Source organism: Siniperca chuatsi, linkage group LG2 (assembly GCF_020085105.1).
Source record: "Siniperca chuatsi isolate FFG_IHB_CAS linkage group LG2, ASM2008510v1, whole genome shotgun sequence".
Lineage (NCBI taxonomy): Eukaryota > Metazoa > Chordata > Actinopteri > Centrarchiformes > Sinipercidae > Siniperca > Siniperca chuatsi.
The window spans coordinates 21,677,093-21,691,599 of record NC_058043.1 but is presented as its reverse complement, the minus strand read 5'-3'; the positions used below and the strand labels follow the sequence as shown (position 1 = coordinate 21,691,599).

The following is a 14,507-nucleotide window of genomic DNA, read 5'->3' as shown; positions in this document are numbered from 1 at the left end:
GGAGACTATACATTTCGGCGATGATTATAAAATGATGTAGACAGAAAAGTCACCTCACTTCACAGTCAGTTAAGCTCACTGGCTTGTCTTACATTAATATACGATGCTTGCCAATGCAAATTATAAAAGGGTGTCCTAAAGGGGTGTAAAATGCCGACCATGGTTTGAGTTTGTTGCATGTCATTCCCCGTCTCTCTCCCCCCATTTTCTGTCAAAAAATTTCCCAAAAATACATACAATTTTTACATTTTATAAAAATATAAAAAATTTATATAAATTATCTGTCTTTCTTCCCGTCCTTAACTTTCTTTTCCTTGGTGAATATACATTTATTCAGATTAGGTGTAATTTCCAGTAAGAAGTGTGTTGTAGTTTTCCAATAAGAAAAGATGTTTCCCATATTTGTAAACTTCTGAGTATCTGCTGAGTTATCTTGTCCCGGTTGCTATGGGAACATGACCTTGACGTGCTCAGATCATGATAAGCGATAAGAGCGCAGCTGGGTTTGTCACGGCAAGTCAAATAGAGAAAAAACACACACTAGTTCAGTTGGACCTGTCTCTTTCTAATCTTGGAAATGACACAGAATTTTAGGATTTTTTATGCTTGTCATACTGACATTTTACTATTATAGTATCTCTTTCTCTTTCTCTAAAGAAAAAAATATAATCTCATACCTGAAAATTCTGTGTATATTCCTGTCTGTGGTTTGCATACACCCCTGCTGTGTCAGTTCGGTTAATCCTAATCTGAACTCTGACAATGACAAAGCACTAATCGGACGTATGGTACAAGCAAACAGAACAGAACCAGATGGAGACACTGTGCTCCTGTTTATGTAATCTCTGTTGGGCTGGTTGCATGAAGTCTATCTCTTTCAGAAAGGGAAAGACAGTTTTTCTCACTAAATACCACTACAAGACTGTGACTGTATGAAGTTTATTTCAGGTGTGGCTTGTATTTGCTATTTATCAGGTTGTAAACACCTTACTCATGTCATCTTACTCAGTGTGTTTGGTTAAACAGAAGTAAAATAAGAGGAACTTTGTGTATTCATCATAAACAGATTATGATTATCACTGACCAGGTGGCATTTAACCTGATTTTTTTGTGTGTTTTTTGGTCATTGGTAGTTAGTTTTAATTTACAGCTGGGCATACTGTATGCTTAAAAATATGAATAGCTTTGATTTTGGCAGCAGTTCAAGAAATACTTTTATATCCCTGTTCATTTTAAAATCAGTTTGAGTGACTTGTTTGCTAAATAGAGGCCACTGCTGTGTTTGTGCAATATTTCATGGCAAAGTGCTGTTAGGGTTTACGAGAAATCGAGCTTGCGGTGTGTATGTGGAGCCAACACCCCAGCAGCTGACAGTGTGGTGGGGCCGTGGTGCCGTGAAATCAGCAGGGATGCATCCTGTGGCAGTTTGGAAAACCACTTGGCTACCACCGGCAGGCACTGACAGGCTTGGAATTAGAGAATTGTTCTTTAGAAGAATAATTAAAGATGGCTTTGACTTGCATCACATTTTCTCAAAGGTTTTTGTGGAAATGTGAAAGTGTTTGTCACACTGTTTTCTCAATCTGGAGGACTTAATAACATAAATGCATGAGGCTGGCATCCAATTATTATAAAAAAATATATATATACAAAGAACATGGATTCCTCCTGCCTTCTTCCACTGTAGACATTGTTTTTAAGCTGGTACACATTATTGTGTAATGGACACTGCTGGTTCAGTATTTAGGAGACCACTGCAAGATCACCTCGTCTAACCCAACGCTCACTATATAAAGGAAATGAGGTGTGTGAGAGAGGCAGCGAGTGGGAGAAAGGATGTGATGACAGGTTTTACACTTGTCTCTCTGCTGAGTGGTGATTAATGAGTGGGATGACAACAGGGGGATATTAAGTGTCACCACCTCCTACTTTGTCAGCACATATGGAGAAGAGAAGGGAGAACCGGGCTTCAGCATGGGGCAGGGTTTGGTTTTAGCATACTGAAGTGGTGCATGTATTAATCCAGCAAGAAAAGTTTATTTTTTGATCCACACACGTTCGTACTAAAACAATCTTTGGGGAGCTTGCAGAGTCGGGTGATAATTTTCTGTGTATTCGTCTGTAGGGACCACCCTTTCCACATTGCACATAGTGCTTTTAATGATTGTTTATATATATAAAAAAAGATTAGTGCAGCTTCAGTGCTGTTGATGCTGTCATCTTTACTGCGTTTGGCTTTGGAAAATCAATCTTTTGTATGCAGACACATTCCCATCAACACAGAGTTCTGCTTGATTGCATTCATCTGCCTCACACATCCATATGTATGTGACACGAATCAAAACAATGAATGTGTGTGTGTGTGTAAACCCCAGTGTGTGTCTGGCTTTGTTTGGAAAAACAGAACTGAGAGGTAAAATATGGGACGGGGGGGAAGGAAACATAAAGATGTGGCTGTACAGTTTGGCCTCTGTGCTCCTCATGAATGAGAGGATCTTGGTGGACTTGAGCAATGATCTGAGATCAGCACACTCCCTGTTTTGCAAAATCTGATCCTTAAAACACAAAATCAATTCTAATTTACAGCCTCCCTATACAGGCTTTGCTGTGAAAAAATGGTTTTCTACTGTATCTACCATCCTTTACCACTGATCAGTATGTACAGCACAGTTAGTCACCTGTTGAGCTTGTCAGCACAACCTTTCCTGACAGACTCACTGTTGCATCATCTGTCAACAGTTATTGGATTTGCTGTGTGTGTGTGTGTGTGTGGGGGGGGACGGACGGACGGACGGACTGTGTTTGCATTTAAAACAGTTGTTAAGAAACAGAAACAATGAGTTATGTCTCACACCAATTGAGGGATATGTGTTTTTCCATTATGGTGATAAGGTGATATTTGATCGATAGAAAGAAAGAGAGCCGGAGGGAGAGGAAGTGAGGCAGTGAGGAGAAGTCCACATTAGCGATTAGTCTCTGCTGTTATCAGGAGAAAAAGGAAATGGAAAAGGCCTGCTTCTGTCATTCAAGCTTTTGTCCCGATGTTCTGTTTTCACTGGCAACAAAGTGAGGGAGAGCTACAAAACAGAGAGAGGTGTGAGGATGAGGACAAGAGCACAGAAACAAAAGAAGAGTTAAATGACATTTTCCTGTACAGTGATGATAAAGCTAAAAAGATAACACATAACAGGGAAAGAGGGAGAGATAATGATGGAATAGCCCTTGATTGAGGAACTTGATGAGAGTAGAAAAAGGAAACATGGACGCAGCGACTGGCTTCCTCCACTGGCTCTGTGCCAGAGGAGAGACAACAGAGCTCTGAAACACTCACAGCTCAAGAGAATACGATTAACTCTGTCTCTTTGTGTGTGTGTGTGTGTGTGTGTGTGTGTACTGTGTCTTTACTGAAGTGTTTACATTAGGGAAATGAGCTCTTTGGCTATCACCGGCCTGTTCTTTGAAGGTTGAGTGAGCATGAACACACACACACAGGCATTACTGGCACTCGCTGCCAGTGATCAAAGCAGGCTGATTTTATTGGTACTCTGGGCTTGTTGGTAACAGACTTGGCATTTGGTCCTGGCTATTTTCTGGATTGTGATTGGAAAGCAGGTCAATGGTTGAGTTTCAGGTGAGGATTACTGTATAATTGGCGCATTATGGGGTATTAGCATTATGTAATTCACAATTTGCACAAACATATGCTCACACACTTGCAGTCATTGCACATCAGGAGTCCCTGAGCAGTGTGTGCAGTTCCCAAGGAAACTGGTCCCTCCTAAAGCGTGCCAGCTGAAGGAAAAAAAATGGAAACTGGACTAAGACTCTATTTCTGTTAGCATTCATAGTGTGTTACAGTGTACATTTCTACATATTCATCAATATAACATTCTGTTTGAATTCTCTTCTTTCAAATTTGTTTAGAATTGAAGCTGTTACACACAAAGGACAGTTATTTTTTCTCTTATGACTTTTTTCTCAAAATGTTATGGCTTTTCCCGACATTTTACAACTTTTTTCTTTTAAAATTTCAAATTTGTGTTGAAATATTACAACTTTTCATAATATTACCACTTTCCCCTGAAATTTTACAACTTTTTTCCCTTAAAATTACAATTTTGTGTTGAACCTCGCCCCCCCCGACAGTAGACCTTTATAGTCTGTCATAGAAGATAAACATATTTTTCTAAAAATCCTTTTTTCATTTATTAAATATTCCAACTTCTCAATGCATGTGTTTAATATTGTCTTAACACAAGCCTTAAATAAATAAAGTCTAAAATTAGCAGTGTTTCATGATTTCCTGAAGTAGATCAGGACATTTCTGATTGAAATGTGACCAGGCATTCGATGCCAACATTCAATACCTGACAAGTTTTGATACTTAATGCTGCAGACACATTTCAGTGTATGAGGTTTAATACCCAGCCCTACACACAAGCAGCACATTTGTTATTACATTTTGCTGACCTTCCGCTGCTCTTTTCTTCCAGCCTATATTTTTCTCCCATAAGCCACCACTACCTCTGCTTGCCACACAAACGTGACACCCCATCTGGGCATAATGGCATTGCTCGTCGCAGTCGCACATTCTGCTCAATGAGGCCAGTCTGGTACTGATCTTTCACTGAGGCAGCAGCATCTCCACAAGCCTCACAGTATGTTTTGTGATGTGAGCTAGCTGTGTGAATGATGGAGCCCCTCTGGCACTTACTGGCAGTTGCAGGACTCTCTGCTAACTGTTTCCACATGCCCGAGGACACGGCACTCTACTACATAGACTTTCCATGGCAGGCCAGGTAGTAAATCAAACTGTAAATCTGTGGAGATGAATCTCATATTTTGTTTTGTCACACACAAAACTCACAAAAATGTAAAATGTTTAATAATTAAATACAAATTTAAATCTTATTTAAATCCATTCATATCCATTCTTGTTTTATAGTGCTGATCTTTGCTGGCCGACATATTATATGCTGGTGTGTCAAATTTCAGAGGTTTGTGTTTCTGTGATGCTTTCCCCATTCGACTCCACTAATAAATCTGCTTGTTTACTTGCTTGATGAGTTTTTTACAATTTCAAAGGCAGGAATCTGACGAGGGTCGCTGTAAATGTCAGAAAGGTCTTGAGGACTGTGTTCAGTATTCTTTGAGGTCTGCTGCCTCCCTCATGTTGCTCAGATTACTTCACTCTCAAGTCACGCATCAATGACTTTTGCCACTATCAGGGTTTGATATGGCAATTACACTGTGTGTGTGTGTGTGTGTGTGTGTGTGTGTGTGTGTGTGCATTGTTTGTTTGTTTGTGTTTTTGTTTTTTATGAGTCTGGACCTAATTAGCACTATTGGGTTTGATAATTACTGTAATAAGTAAATTCCCCTAGAGCTTGTGGATAATGAGTTTTTGACTTTTTGTGTGTGTTCGTGTTTGTGTGTGTGTGTGTGTGTGTGTGCGCGCGCGTGTGTGTTTGTATGTGTTTGTGTGTCTGACAGAACTAGGTTCAGGGCCCCTGACAAGACATTGGGGTAATGAGTATAAATACCATGTTCGTACCTGTACATTCATCTGCGTATAAAGAAAGTGCAAAAAATGGAATGCAGGTGTGTGTGTGTGTGTGTGTTTGTGTGTTGCTTCTTTCTGGGACTCTGTTTAGTCCCCAGGGTATTTAAACCATTTTCCTATTAGTGTGCAAAGATGAGAAGAGATAGACGCCTTAATTTGCCGCATCAGAGATCCACAATCTGCTTCTGTGTTTCTCTCTACGCCTCTGTCTCATACAGACAATTAATCGTGATGTTATGGGCTATTTTTAGCTGCTAAATGTCTTTTAGTGAGTGTGTAGTCTGAGTCTGGATCTCTGTGTGTATGGTGTGTGTGTGTGTGTGATGTTTGCTGTTCCGATCAATGTTATGGATCTCATCTTTTGTTGGTGCAGCTGACTTAAATGTTCACCCAGCTGAGCCGTGGTGTGATTGTGTGTGTGTGTGTGTGTGTGTGTTTGTGTGTGTGTGTGCGTCTCTGTGTGTGAATTGATTATTTATAGCTGTTCCATTTCTTTTCCCTGTGGATCACTGACAGGCTGTCATTTTTGTTTTTATGTCTCTTTGCATGTTTATGTGTGTGTGTGTGTGTGTGTGTGTCTGTGTGTTTGCCAACGATTATTTTCATTATTGTGTGGTCTTTCTATTATGTATTAAATGTCAGAAAATAGTAAAAAAATGCCCTTCGATTTCTTGTTTTGTCTGACCTACTGTCGAAAAATAAAAATATTGATTTTACAATGATATAAAACAGAGAAAAGCAGAAAAATCGTCACATTTGACAAGCTGGAACCAAAAAAATGTCAAATCAAAATTGTTGTGGAATAATTTTCTGTCGATCAACAAATCAGCATCAGCAAATCTGGTAATATTTCTTTATAAAGACAAGGGTGTGAAGTCTGTTGATCAAGTTTAAATATGGTACATTGGCTAAAAGCCTGCTGAGGGCACTACATGCAAACAGTTGTTTCTACAAAATCTGACACCTACTGTAATAACGCTAACCTTTGGTAATTAGCACTAAACACAACGTACAGCGGAGGCTGATGATAATGAATTTAGTCATAAACCAAAGAAGTAAAGTTCTGACCTGATGATGGCGATGGAGGAAAAGTGAGGGGATCACCAGAGTCTGTAGGCTTCTTCCTCTGAGGACCATGAATGTCTGTACAAAAATTGTATAGCAGCCCCTCCAATAATTGTTGATGTATTTCAACAATTTCATTCTGGACCAAAATGGTGGACCAGTCGTCCAGCCGACATTTCCATCCAAACCAAAAATAAGTGTAGCATTCTTGTCACAGCTTAACTCAAGCCCACAAAATGACCTTGTATTTCTCTATCTGGAATGCTTGAAAAACAAAACCAAAAATGTAAACCAAACTGCTATTCTGGCCTAGCAATTATGAATTGGCAATGACTGAAGTGTCTGTACTGTGTCAGAGATTCGACTGCAGAGACAAATCCTGCCGTGGCTGCCAGTCAGTCACTCAATGCGAGACGAGACGAGAGAGACAGTGGTCAATGCAAGGCGAAGTAGAAACAGAACTGCACTTACTGTCTGCAGGAAACATGCCAAATTGAAATTCAGAAAGTATTGCTGGGATGTTCTTTTTTACTGTAAGTGATGATGAAAAGTTAATTATCTTAATGGGGGAAGGACTGATGATTGCGAAATGTGTTGCCTCAATGCCAGAGATCCTGAGTGAATGGATGTGATACTCAGTGTACCTAAACATTTCTTGTCTCTATCTTCAAACAGTTGCCACCCATACTGTATTCCACATACTTTTCTTTCTTTCTTTCTTTCTTTCTTTCTTTCTTTCTTTCTTTCTTTTAAATGTCAGCTGTCAAGTGTTATACCTGACACCTCTGAGGCTCTGACCTATAAATATTGCACACGAAAGACTAATCAATTGAGTGTAAACAGAGAGAAAAGGAGAGAAGAATGACCTCCAACCCTTTTACGATGCAGCTGCAGCTCACACACACACACACACACACTTCATCTTCTGATAAGTCCACTGTGCAGAGTCAATGCACTCCTCCCCTTCTGTATCCACTTGATGTTAATAATTGGCTTAGACAGCACTCATATGGGATCTGTGGTTTTAGATACATTAACCTCAGTGTCAAGGTCACCGCCAGTAATAAAAGGGACTCATCTGTCTGCAAGCTGCTTTCTGTGTCACGCTGTCTCTCATTAGGTGTTTGGGTTTAGTATGCTGTTGCTGAATTGGTCTAATGTCTTTCATTCCTGGAAGACTCTCTTCAATGATGCCTCAAGGCCTGAAAGAGGGACAAAAAAATGCTGTTGTGTGCAGCTCTGTGTGTGTGTTTCTGCAGCACCATAACGACGTGTGGTGAAGGGATTATTGTGAGTGTTAGCGCTGGGTGTGGTTCTTAATGCATGCTTGAGAGGAACCATGTGTGAACTGAAGTTAGTACAGTGGGTTGTCTTTGAACTGTGTGTGTACAGTATTTGTTTCTAGAGTTACTGTGTGTGTCTTTGTGATGTGCCCACTATCCCTACAGCAGCTGTATGTGGTTGGGGATTTCTCTGTACACAGTATGTGTGTGTGTCTTTGTTGCAGCATCCCATAGGGAGTCTCTGGTGCTGTCTCAGTGTGTGGGGGAGTTGATTTGCATCCCCTGAAGATTGAACCGGGGGGGTTTAGCATGTGGAGAGGTGGACCCAGTGCTCCAATACTGCTGGCTCATGGCTTTTTCCGCAGCTTAAAGTGATTACCTCCCCACTGTGTCCACATTGTAACTCTGAAAGCCCAAGATTAACACTGGGCAGTGTGGCAGATCTTCTGTTTTATGTACACTGCGTTATGTGAGAGCAACATTACACCCTCAGTTTTCTTGACAATGTTTTCTCACAATTAATCCGCGCTGCGGCACAAGCATGTAAAAACAGCTACATCTCCGCTAATCAGCCGTTTTGCCTGCAAGACTTTCTGCCGCTCTGCTGGCAAACAAGTCAAAATGACTGTCACTGAGTTCAAAGATGTTCCGGAGCAGTGGTTTCTTTCCTTTTGACTCATCTAATCAGGGATTATTTTATGGCCAGGATGTCAGGTGAAAGCAATTAACTGCAATGAACTACTTGTCAGGATGGAAAGCCCAGCAGAACTCTGAATTCTGAGTAGCAGGATTAACAGCTGATGCAATAAATTACTTATCAGCCAAAGTCTGCCTTATCATCATCAGTGACCCTACTTGTACTAGTTTCTCTCAGAACTGTCCGTTTTATGCCTCACTACTCATTTTCTACACGTTCTCTGACTTTCTAAATCAACAAACAAGTGTGCTGTTGTTGATGCATGTGCTTTGTCCTGAGTATTGTTCTTCTGTTAGATTTCTGTTTAGTTCAACACTGTAAAGTTGTGTGAATGTCTTGTTTGTCTTTTGTGAATCAGACCACAGATTTGAACAAGTCTGCTGCTCTTCCCTCTACCAGTCAGTCAAAGTGGTGGTTCATTTTAATGCCCCTTTTGGATGAAGCTGTGTTTGAGGACGGTGTGAAAGGGTAAACACATGTCATATGACCGGGCTTTGTGTGCCTGCGCCTGACTTTATTTGAAAGGGTGAACATGGGTTTCTGTATTAAATGTAGGATTATTATAGGGTTCATATAAGATTTGTATACAGTCGCTGTTCTAGCCCTCTCAACCATATACATTCTGCTCTTCTCAGTGGCTGAGACACTTGAGCATGATTTTATAATTTCAGCTGTCCTAATTTTTTATAAGGTGATCACATAAAGAAGAGAAATCACAGAATAGCACAGATTTTACACATTGAAGTCTGTTTGCAGGTCTTAGGGAGGACTACTGCATATGTGAAAAAAGTTTTATAAAGGCTTTTGTGGCTTCAAAGGGAACTGCACAAAGTTGGATAAAGGTCTTCAAGTGATGTCACTTGAGTCAGCGTCATTTGGGGCTGAACACTACAATTTTGAAAGTGAAAGAAGTTTGAAAGAAGTGAACTTACCAGACCTCTGTCGCCCGCTCTTCATTTCTGCTTGAGGCTAGCGGCTCGAGGCTACATTAGCCGCTGCTAGCACAACACACCCATACAGTTGAGTGAATCGAATCAAGTTGCACTTTGGGTAATGTAGGCACCATGTTTTGACAAGGAGAAGAAGACAATATCTCTGGTTCTGCTGCATCGATTTTGATCCTTATTTTGTCCATCGTGAGTTTGACAGTGTTATAAGAGCACAATGCTAAATTGATGGAATACTCAAGTTGCACTGAAAGTCAAAAACTTTGGCTGGTATAATTCTGTGGATTATTGGTGATGTTTGTAGACCCAAGTCTGTGAACATTGACGACCAAGGTATAAAGTAATAATCTACTGACCATTCAAAACATGTTGTAAGTTTGGATTCACAACAATTCCAATGGATTCCAATGGCAACCCAGTTTCATGGTGCAATAAAAGTTTCAAAATGTTCTTAATATCATTATCCTAGAAACAGCAGAAAACAGAATACAAATGAGTTTAGATTTACTGTATCTTGCCGGAGCTATCTTTAAATGTCTACTATGATAAAGAATATGGTGTTTTTAAGGTCATAGTTCTTAAATGGATTATTATTTTATAGTCTTGGCTTAGATGTGGACGTCTTTCCATTATCCCTTGTGCTCTCATATTCTCACTGTTTCTTGTTTACACTGGAAATTATCATGACGTCAAAGCGGAGCATGTCTAGCATGTAGATCAGATTGTCATGCTTGTTCTACACAGTGCATAAAAACATTATGTCAGAGATAGTCACAATCATTGGCCTGTCTGCTGAGCTGTACAACGACACCAATTTTACATTGGTGATTTATGACGATATAATGATTTAATTCATTCACTGACTGTCTCCTCTCAGGATTCGTCCTCAGATGGCCAAGGAGAAGATAGAGGGCTGTCATGTGTGCACACTGGTCACACCTGGAGAACCACAAGTCCTCCTGGGAAAGGACAAGGCCTTCACCTACGACTACATGTTTGACATTGACTCAGAGCAGCAGCACATCTACCAGGCCTGCGTGTACAAGCTCATTGAGGGCTGCTTAGAGGGCTACAACGCCACCGTGTTCGCTTATGGTCAGGTATGTTGCAGATGATTTTAATATTAGGGATTTTTAATGATTAATTATTAGTTTCATAGCTTTTGTGGTTATTTATCCATTTCTTTAATATTAACTTAGGTTTTAATACATTCACTACTTTGTTTGCAAATGCTCTGTATCTGTATGGTTGTATTTTATTTCAGTCTTTTTTTATTAAAGTTCTCAAGATAACACATCTACTCTCTGAGCAAAATGACAACAAAGCAAAAAGAGGAAAAGGAAAACCAAAAAACAACATCAAAAACCCCCAAAATAAATGACAAAGAAAGAAGCAACAACCTGAGTACCCAACCAATTATCCTCCCAATCCTTTAGGAGATATACATGTTGTACTGATAGGACGAATTTGACAGATAGCGAACATCTTCACTTCCATCTTTCTTTTCCAGGGCTACCTTGGAAAAACAACAATATATGTTTTCTTGATTTCTGTTTTTATATCAAGAATGGAGCCGCAAAATAAATATAGCAAATTAAAACACACTAGTGGGTGGTGACACAGGGTTTATAAATCACTGTCAGTCACAATATACTAATGTAGTTCCACAGTCTAATATTGTATCTTCAGTCTTTTCTAAGTATTATATAAAATATTGTGTGGTTACATTTACTGTTTTTACATTTTATTGTGAACTTTTATTTTTCGCATCAAGTATAACACAGAGCTATAGGGGTATGCCCTTTTGGGAACACATTGCTTAATTTAGCTGAAGATAATGACATAAAAAAATAAATAAAAGCTAAGTTAAAAGCAAAATACTGTACATGTGTATACGTTTGTGAATATTTTGTAATATACCCACACTTACATAAAAACACACACACCTCAACACACAGTTAATTGAAGTTGAATTAACTGCCACTAACTGCCAAGACATGCATGTAAAAACAGGTTACTGTACATAAATGTAGGATGTCTGATGTTTGGAGTGCACAGTAAACGGGATCTACTGAATGTGTTTCAGACGGGCTCGGGGAAGACCTACACCATGGGGACGGGCTTCGATGTGAGCCTGAGCCAGCAGGAGCAGGGCATCATTCCGCGGGCTGTTCACCATCTGTTTGAGGGAATCCAGAGTAGGAGGGTGCATGCCCAGGAGGCCGGCACCCAGCCACCCGAGTTTAAAGTCAGCGCCCAGTTCCTAGAGGTGGGCGACACACTCATGTCGATGTACAACCATGCTTTACAACACATTCTTGCTTGATCTCACATTTTACCATTGCAGTATTGATATTCTTGCTTGCAAATGTGCATGTGTGCTGGGATGGATATTGGTCCATATTAACTCTAACCAGATGGGACAAAACAGGGAGACGAGAGGATCAGCCCCCTCTTCCACAAACAGGAAGTGACAATCCAATGACAGATGGGCACGAATGTCTGCTTGTGCTTTGTTGGTTCTGATTAATGTTGGCCATTACATCTGTCATTATTCCTCACCACTGCGGGGTAGAAGATGGATAAGAGGGAGGGATCCTTGTGTAGGACCAATAATATGATAATATGACAAGTAATCATTTCCTCCAAAGGTTTCTGGCAGGCATATGTTTGGGTTGTCTTTGGGGGCAGACGATTGTGTATGTGGGTGTGTGTATGATCTGATTACTTTAATAATCATTCTGTAATAACAATTGTAATATCTTTCTAGCTTTCTTTTTTCTTTAATGTTGTCCGTCTGTCTGGCTCTCTTTTGTTAGTGTGTTTTTTGTTCGTTCTCAGGTCAAAAGGTTATCTCTGTTGATGGTAAACAGATGTGTGTGTGTGTGTGTGTGTATGTTTGGCAGTAGGTGGGAACAGCTGAGCTTTTAGCTGACCTCTGTGGCCCCTGGCCCTTATTGGTTTCTGAGACATCAATCTTTTGACCTGTGTCTAAATAGAAAACCAGCTGTGAGAAAAAGGGAGAACATGAGGAGAATCTGCTTAAATGCTGTAATTAATCCTAAAAATGCAGTTTATTTGTATAACATTAAATCAGTTTAATGGTTATTTTATAGCCGTAGTATTGGATATATATAAATTTTATAATGATGCATATGTGTTTGTGGTTTCTGGTTATTTCAGTTGTACAATGAAGAGATCCTGGACTTGTTTGACGGAACCAGAGAACCAGAAAGTCGGAGCAGGAAGTCCAACATTAAGATCCACGAGGATGCCAGTGGCAGCATCTACACCACTGGAGTCACTTCCAGACTGGTGCACTCAGAGGAGGAGGTGGGTGCATGTGTGTGTGTGTGTGTGTGTGTGTGTGTGTTTGTATCGCATGTATGTCATCTGCAGTCATCATTCTTACATTTTAGCAGTCTTTTTCAATATGTAGTATTTTTTTACACTATAAATTCTAAAGCAGTTACTCTACTGCTAATGTTTCTTGATCTAAAGGTTATAAAAGTTTAGTAGAAAACTATAATAAAGTCGTGTATTTCATTCAAACCTTTTTATCCTTCTGCGCTACTTAGGTTTGGTCTATATCATATTTGATGTTTATCCTAACGCAGTACTTTTTTCAGAGCTTACTTTTGCTTTGATTGTTTACAAAAGCAAATTTAATAATGCACTCATTCAGTTTCAGTCTAGCAAAAATGCCTTCAGATTTTCTTCAAAAATTCAGATCACTTTTCTTAAATTTCACATAGAAATTCAAACAAAATAAGAAAACTGGAGCTTCAAGTTTACGATTAAGTGCTTGGCATCATCATTATAAATGCTTTGATGATCATGTAGAAATGAGTGGTTATTGCATCGCAAAGGGTTAACTGTGAAGCCGTAAATGAATGCTGACTGGCTGAGGCAGAGCATGGGAGCTGTCAGAGATCCCCAGCACCCCGAAAAGTCTATGAAGAACCATCTGGTGGTTGGTCGAAGATAATAAGGGAGCTAACGTGCTGCCTTTAAGCCAGACTGGTTAGACACATGCGGCTTTGTGTGAGTGATACCAGACTGTAGTATTTGATGCAAGACTGAAGTTGCCAGTCATCAGCAGTATGACAGTGTGGAAGAAGGAGGATGTGATGGCGTCAAGAGGGCAGATGTGACGAGCCAGTGACAAAGAGGTTAACAGAGGTGGCAGGTGTTGATTTATGGGGAGGGCGACAGTAAATGCAGGCTAGGACAAGACACTTATGGTATTATTCGATTTTCTTCTCAAATAGGTGACAGAGCAGAAAGAAAGATGTGAGCAGACTGTTAAATGGAGGCAAAGAGGAAGGAGAAGAAAGGCTGGATTTGGGAGAGGTCATCCGTGCATTAAATTCCCCAAAATTCAGACAGCTGAGAGACGAGTAGAGACAGATGGGCACTCTTGTGGGAGGGAAGAGAGAAAATGTCAAAACTGGGTGAGGGAGGAGATAGAAGTGTGGAGGTGATGGAGTCTGGAACAAGACAAGGAGTCCGTTTGAGAGTAAAAAGGAGGAGAGGGCAAAAAATAAGAGACAAATCTTGCTGTTGGCAGAATTTTGAGTGTGCAGAGATGTAGAAAAGCTCAAAGAAACGTTTGAGGAAAGTTTGACGTCAACCAAATGAGTGGTTTCCCAACTTCATAAAATACACGGTGATTCATCAAAATAGCGTGGTGTCAACAGTTATTTCTTTTTGAGTCTACATCTTTTTTTTAAACATAACCAAATGTCCTCCATGTTGTGTGTGTGTGCTGCAGCTGCTGCAGTGTCTGAAGCTCGGCGCTCTGTCCCGCACCACAGCCAGCACCCAGATGAATGCCCAGAGCTCCCGCTCGCACGCCATCTTCACCATCCACCTCTGTCAGATGAGAGTGTGCCAGCAGCCTCAAATGGTGAGACTGGGGTTTGGAGTGGTGGGGCTGAGGGGTTGAAAGA

At 40.3% G+C, this 14,507-nt stretch overlaps 1 protein-coding gene across 10 annotated transcripts in view; it reads left to right on the top strand.

Moving 5' to 3' along the window:
* kif21b (kinesin family member 21B) overlaps positions 1–14,507 on the top strand; it is a 66,911-nt gene that overhangs the window by 14,565 nt on the left and 37,839 nt on the right. For all 10 annotated transcript variants that reach the window (XM_044179972.1, XM_044180003.1, XM_044179982.1 and 7 more), the window contains exons 2-5: positions 10,433–10,655; positions 11,642–11,824; positions 12,739–12,888; positions 14,330–14,464. In XM_044179972.1, the coding sequence (XP_044035907.1) occupies positions 10,433–10,655; positions 11,642–11,824; positions 12,739–12,888; positions 14,330–14,464 (691 nt within the window). The remainder of the gene's footprint in view (positions 1–10,432; positions 10,656–11,641; positions 11,825–12,738; positions 12,889–14,329; positions 14,465–14,507) is intronic.